The 7,203-nt window shown below is 60.0% G+C and overlaps 1 protein-coding gene across 2 annotated transcripts in view; it reads right to left on the minus strand.

The window, feature by feature from the left end:
• CELSR3 (cadherin EGF LAG seven-pass G-type receptor 3) overlaps positions 1-6,928 on the minus strand; it is a 31,537-nt gene extending 24,609 nt beyond the window's left edge. Inside the window, exon 1 of one of the 2 annotated variants that reach the window (XM_058031693.1) lies at positions 3,799-6,928. In XM_058031693.1, the coding sequence (XP_057887676.1) occupies positions 3,799-6,928 (3,130 nt within the window). The remainder of the gene's footprint in view (positions 1-3,798) is intronic. The other variant, XM_058031694.1, reaches the window with a different exon arrangement.
• Between the last annotated feature and the right edge of the window lie 275 nt (positions 6,929-7,203).

Raw genomic sequence — 7,203 nt, forward strand, 5'->3', positions numbered from 1 at the left:
TTCCTGCACGAGCAGCAGCCTGCACACAGGGACTGTGCTGTGGAGATAAGGCTGGCTGCAGGCTGGGGGAGCAGCGTGCCAGTGCAGGCACCCAGGAGCTAATCTCCTGCAGGAAAGGGGAGCTGCTTCTGTCTGAAGGCAAACTGCTCCCGGCCCATGTGGAAGCAAGGTGAGAAAGCACCTATCTGTGTGTGACACCCTGCCTGCTCTGGCACACAGGGCAGCATGAGCAGCGGCAACAACAGAGCTCCACTCAGCACCTGGTTGGACGTGCCAGGGTATCCAGATCTGTCAGGGCTCAGGGCAAGGAACTGGCATCACCACCTCCATTCCCCAAGGCACATCCTCTCTGCAGGAGGCTCATGGGGAACTGAGACCACCCCGACCCTGGGAGCAGGAGTGTGAGGAAAGCCTAAGTCACACTTGGCATAAGATGCTCCCCAAGCCACCACCAGCCTGGCAGCTCTCCCTGAGGAGCCCCCTGGTGAGGCAGCACCCCAGGATGCCATCACTGACACCAGCTCCCTTCTCCACACAGCTGGGTCGTGTCCCAGCTCCCTCCCCTGTCCCTTTGTCCCCTCCTCTCTGTTGTCTCTCTGGTCAAGGCCAGCATGAGCTCCCTGCCCTCTCCTCTCCAGCTCCCAGCTCACCCAGAAGCAGCCACAAGGCCTGGGGACAGCTCCTGCTCTCCCCAGGGGCTGCTCAGAGCCCAGCAGATTTCTGCCTGATTTATGGCTGCTATTCAGCCTAGGCTCAGGGCATCCTGAGGCAGGCTGGAGGCCAGGAATGCCTCACAGGAGCAAGGACTCTGTGCCTGCGGAAGAAAGTGAGTTGGAGGGTACCTGATGCCTTTGGTCCCACGGCAGGAAAGCCAAGCATCCCTTTCCCAGTTCCCCAGAGCAATGTGGAGCCAGGCCTGGCCCCACAGCCCTCCTCAGTAAACCCCCCTCTAACACTGTCCCAACCTCAGCATCACACCCAAGGCTGCCTCCCCCTCCAAGCACAGGGAAGCAGATGGTTAAGAGAATGACCCACTGCAAATGGGAAAAGAAAAAAAAATAAAGCTACCAGAAGAAAGCCCAAAGCTGGCTGGAGGCACTGACCCCCCATGGGAGGCATTTTAATCATGAATGCTCAGCCTTTCTGATTAAATCCTGTGGCTGCAGAGCTGGTGCCTGGTGAATATTCATGCAGCAGAGTGAGGAGTCCTAGAAACACAGCTACAGGGAATGGAGCAAGGAAAAGGAACAAGGGGCTCTGACCCTTGTGTTGGGCAGCATTGAGCCATTGTGTTTGCAATTCCAAGACTGACAATTACCAGCTTCAAAAGCAACGAAGCTAAAGAAGAGTTCCGTGCCCTCTTCTACTCAGTGGCAGCAACAGTGTCCAAGAGAGCCAAAAACAGTGTCCAAAAGCCACTACTGTGACTGCAATGGCCACCCCAGAGACAGCAAGGTACTCTGGGGACAGACAGGGTGACTTTCATGTTTGCAGGTGAGGAACAGTAAAACACTTACCGACAAGGAGCCAGGAAAAGACCTGGATATCAGTATAGTGAACATTCCTCACTGCTGCTGAAAGACTTTGGCAGACCTCTCAACATCTTGATAATATTTTACCAGTTAAGAGATCTTGAAAGTAAATCAGGCTTCCATCACCCAGCACAGAAGATGAATGCCATTCTCCTGCACCTGAGCCTCCACACTTGCCACCAAGCCCAGAGAAACCAGTCTGAAATGGTTTGAAGTCAACATGATGTCAGTCTCTCACACTGCCCTGATTTCAGAGTGCTGCTGGCCATGGACAGCCCCTCCATCCCACTGTCCTGCATCCTCAGCAGCCAAGAGCAGATTTTAGCAGCCAGAAGTGTCCTGTGAAAAGCTGAGGTCAGTTTTGAGGCTATCAGCCCTGCTGGAAAGGCACTGGTTTGTGATGGCCCAAGTCTGCTGCCTCCTACAAGGGGCTAGGCTAAGAATACACACAGCTCACAGGCAGGCAAAATGGCCCCTTGCCCTGTGTTTTAGGGGGTTCAGTCTCCCTGAAAAGCACCATAAAGGCAGGGATTCAGTGGCCTCCTAGGCTGCTGGCCCTCGGGGCACCCACGTAGCTGCTGCTGCCGTCTGCCAGCAGCAGGGAGCTGCTCTGCCAGGCAGTGTCTGGGGCAGACAATGCAGCCAGGGCTGACTGTCCTGGCTGCCAGCTCTGCACACCCACCCTGCTCTGCACACAGCGACAGCACGGGGCCGCGGAGCTGCCAGCTGGGCGGGGGGCTTCCAACAACAAAGACTGAAAAGCCAAACTAGACCTCCACCTCCACAGCCAACACAAATCCAACAAAAGGCTCATTTCCCAGCATCTCACTTCCCTCGCCAGAACAGCTCTTCCCCTTCCATCCTCTCCCCTCCTTGAGCACACCGCTCCCATTCTCCCTTCCCGCTGGAAGATGACGACATTCTAATTGCAAGGGCCCCCTTGCCACGAGGCGGCTCATGCAGGACTCCAGGATGTGATTGTCTCCTGCCTTTGTGCAGGGTTAAGTGTGTGAGGAGGCAGGGCTTGCATAAACACACTGGGGCAGAAGCTGGAAAGGTCAAAACCACCCCCACCTCCAGCGAGGGGCTGGAGCAGCCCTGCGGCTACAATTACCCCCACAGAGCCCCAGCCCACTGCCAGGCTGCTGCTGCTCATTCAGGATTGCCTCGGACAGGTCTCCTGTTAAAGCCCTTGCTCCATCCTTTGAAAGAAATCCTCCTCTGACAGAATAAGCCGGACTGAGAGAGCCAAAAGGGAAGGCAGCCGATGGCCAGGGGAGCATCACAATTTAGAGCACCGCTCCCCAGGCACTCCTGGCAATTCAGTGCTTGGCCCCTCCAGAGAGGGCTCCTGCCCTCCCTCCTGCAGCCACTCCATGGTTCAGCAATGGACAGATGCCTCCATTTCAGATCATGCTAAGAAAGGCTAGTGCTGAAGGCAAAGCTCAGGCTCTGGAAGCTCCAGGTCCAAACCCTGCTTGCCCACGGTCCATCTTTGTCCTGTCCTCAACTGGGCTAGAGGGCACCCAACACCCCACAAAGCCACCCCTAGCTACAGCCAGCATCTGCATTTGGATACCCCAAATTTGGATACAACAAGCACTATGCAAGAGTTCCAGGGACTGCACTCAGGCTTGTCACAGCTGTCCCCTGAACACTAAGCTGGCTGCAGAAAGGCAGCACTAGCTTCAGAAGCCACCCTGCAAAGCAAGTGCTGGCAGGAGCCACAGCCAGAGTCCGGACTGAACTGTTTGCTGCTGGCAGATGGGTGTTTGAGAGGGCTCCCTCTGCATGAGCTCAGTCCCTCCCTCTGTACAGCAGAGCCGGGGAAGCACTCAGTCCCGGCAGAGAGAAAAGCCACCTGGGCTGGGGAGCAAGGCAGTGTACCAGCCCTGTGCCAGCAGCCTGGCCATCGTGGGAACTGCCTCCTTCCTGGGCCAGCACCCCACAACACACAACACAGCCTGGCTGGCCACAGCACCTCCAAAGGTGCCTCGCTAGCAGCCAGAAGTGATCTCACAGCTCAGTAACGATGCTTTGTTCTTGCAGACCATTTCCAGGCTTGGCCCCTTCACAAGCACTGCTCAGCAGCCTGCCTCCCATGCCACCCCTCACACCACCCCAGCAGAACTCTGTCCGGAATGGACCCCCAGTCCAAACCTTGTTACCAGTCCCCACCCACAATGCACAACGGGTTGCCCCAGAGGGACCCTGCAGAGCCCCCCAAAGGTACCATAACAAAGATTCAATGATTTTCACTCCCTACCTGTGACAGTCACCAGCATGGAGGCCACAAGCGGACGGTTGTTGTCCAGCTTGCGGCTCAGCCTCAGCTCCCCGCTCGACTGATTTACAATCAACAAGTGCAGCTCATTTCCCCGCTCAAAGGAGTAGAAGAGGTGGTCAGATGCATCTGGGTCATATGCTGGGACCTTCCCTATGACCCCCGAGGGGAAGGTGTTGGATTTATTGGACACGTAGTTATTGAACAGGATTTGGAAGTTCTTCAGAACAGGGCTATTGTCATTCTGGTCAAGGAGTTTGATGTGGACTGTAGCTCTGCTGACCAGAGGGGCAGAGGTGGCCTGCACTACAATCACATATTCGGATTTTGTCTCATAATCCAAGTCTATCAAGGCTGTGAGCTCCCCAGAAAAGATGTCCATCTGGAATATCTCTGGGATGTTGCCCTCCACAATTTGGTACATGATCTGGGCATTGGGTCCCTCATCTGGGTCAACAGCTGTGACTTGGGCCACTACAGAGCCTACAATGCTGTTCTCCTTCACCAGGACCTCAAACTCCTCAGCAGGAAAGACAGGAGCGTTGTCATTCACATCCTGAATGGTGACCTGGATGTGGACAGGAGTTCTCAGGGGAGGGATGCCCCTGTCCACAGCGTAGGCAGTCAGTTCGTAGACAGGAACGCTCTCGCGGTCCAGCCTGCGCACGGTGCGAATGATGCCTGAGGTGGGCTCTATGGTGAAGTCCCCATCCCCATCCTCCCCGTTCTGGAAGGTGTACTGCACTCGCCCGTTGGTGTGGGCATCCCGGTCGGTGGCAGAGATCTGGAGCACGCTGGTGAAGGGAGGTGCATCCTCAGAGATCACGCCCTGGTAAAGAGGGCTGACAAACTGGGGGGCATTGTCATTAACATCATTCACCATGATTTCAACATATGTGGTGTCTGCCTTCTGGGGGATCCCGTTGTCCTTGGCAGTGATAGCCAACGTATACGTGACCTGGTCCTCATAGTCCAGTTGTGCCTGGAGGGTGATGGCCCCAGAGTCTGGGTCAATACGGAACTGAGGGACGTTGTCTTCCAGGTAGTAGGTGATGCGGGCGTTCTCCCCCACGTCATCATCCGTGGCACTGATCACCACCACGGTGCTGCCCACAGGCCGGTCCTCGTTGATGCTCACGGAGTAGTGGGCGCTCTGGAACACGGGCCGGTGCGTGTTGGCGTCGGTGATGTTGATGTGAACGTGGCAGTTGTCACGCAGGGTGCGGTCAGAGGCCGTCACCGTGAGCACATAGCGCCTCTCCTGCTTGTAGTCCAGCGGCAGAGACAGAGTGATGAGCCCCAGCCCTCCCTGCGTGCTGATGGAGAAGCGGTTCCGTGTGTTGCCCCCTGTGATCTGGTATGTGATGGCGCTGTTCACGTCCCGGTCCACTGCCGTGACGCTGAGGACACTGGTGCCCACAGCCGCGTCCTCGTTCAGGCGGATGAAGTATTCCTTCTGGGTGAACTCGGGGCGGTTGTCGTTGACATCCATGACAGTGATGGTGACGCTGGCCGAGGCGGATAAAGGTGGAGAGCCGTGGTCATGAGCCTCCACCCCAAAAAAATAGTGCTCGACCGATTCCCGGTCCAAGGGCCCACTGACCGTGATCCACCCCGTGGCACTGTTCACCACAAAGGGTGTGTCAGCTGAGACCCCTGTCAGTTTGTACTCCAGGCGCGAGTTCTCGCCGTAGTCTGCGTCCACAGCCTGGATGTGGATGACAGAGTGGCCAAGGGGAGCATTCTCCAGGACGGAGATTTGAAAAGGGGTGCTGACAAAAATGGGGGCGTGGTCATTGATGTCCACCACCTGGATGCTCGCCATGCCAGTGTTGTTAGAAAGAGGAGGACGCCCCGCATCCTGAGCCCGGATCCTCAGGGTGTACTCCCGCTCCACCTCAAAATCCAGGGGGGCCACCACCTGTATTTCCCCAGTGACACTGTCAATAGAGAACTGGCCCCGACTGTTCCCACTGATGATGTTGTAGTGCACCAGCGCGTTGTTGTCCTTGTCCAGGTCCGTGGCGGTGACACGCAGGATCTCGGTGTGGGGCCGTATGTCCTCCCTCACTTGGACAATGTAGCGCTTCTCACTGAACTGAGGGATGTTGTCATTCTCGTCGAGGACTGTGATGTAGACCTTGACAGTGGCAGAGCGGGGCCCCGGCTCCCTGCCCTGGTCATTGGCTTCCACCACCAGCGAGTACTTCTCCATTTTCTCCCTGTCCACTGGCCCGCTGGTGGTGATGAGGCCAGAGCGGGGATCAATCTCAAAGATGCCGTGGGCAGCCCGTTCATTGACAAAGCGGTAACGGATGTTGGCGTTGGGCAGGGAGTCGACGTCGGTGGCCCGCAGCTGCAGGATGGGGTATCCCTCCTCGACGTTCTCCCGGATGGTCTCCCGGTACTCGCCCTGCTCGAAGACGGGGTCGTGGTCGTTGCGGTCAGCCACAGTGATGGCCACCATGGTGGTGGCGGAGAGCCGCGGTGCCCCGTGGTCAGTGGCCGTCACTCGGAAGTAGTGCAGGTCCATGCTCTCGCGGTCCAGGGCCTGGGTGGTGGAGATGAGCCCGGCCCGCGGGTCGATGCTGAACAGATCCCGCGAGCGGCTGTTCATCAGCGCGTCCATGGAGTACACCAGCCGCCCCGCCTCGCCCCCGTCGGGGTCCTGGGCCGTCACCGCCATCACCGCCGTCCCCGCCGGCTGGTTCTCCGCCACCTCCGCCTGGTAGTTGTACTGGGGGAACAGCGGGTGGCGGTTCGGTGCCGCGCGCCGGCCCCGCCGCCCCGGGGCCGGTGCCGGGACCGAGGGCAGCGGGCGCGGCTGGGCGGCGCGGGGCGCGCAGCGCGGCGGGGACCGGCGGCGCGGCGCCGGGGGCAGCCCCGGGGGCACGGCCGGCGCCCGGCACGGCACGGCGGCGGGACAGCCCCAGCGGGCTGCCGGCCCCCAGCCTGCCGGCGGCGGCGGCGCCGTGGCCCCCAGCCCGGAGGGGAACAAAGGGAGCAGCAGGAGCGGCAGCAGCACCAGCAGTAGCGGCGGCGGCGACGGCTCCCGGCGGCGGCGGCAGCAGGAGCGGCTCGGGGCGGCCACCGGCTCCTCCGCCGCTGCCATGGTGCCTCGGCGGCCGCCGCCCGGCCCGGGCGCACGGCGATGGGCTCGGCGCCGCCCCCGCTCGCGCCGGCGATGGCCGCCCCCTGCCCCGCCGCCGCCGCCGCTGCTGCCGGGGGTGGTGGCGGCTCCTCCCGCAGCCCCAACATGGCTCCCGCCGCCCCGCCCCGCCGCGCCCCCGCCCGCCCTGCGCCGCCATCTTGAGCGCGGGCGGCCGGGCCGTGCCGGGCGCTCCGGGCGGGACGCGCCGCTCCCGGGCCGGGCATCGCGGGGCGGCC

This window comes from Melospiza georgiana, chromosome 11 (genome assembly GCF_028018845.1).
Source record: "Melospiza georgiana isolate bMelGeo1 chromosome 11, bMelGeo1.pri, whole genome shotgun sequence".
NCBI lineage: Eukaryota > Metazoa > Chordata > Aves > Passeriformes > Passerellidae > Melospiza > Melospiza georgiana.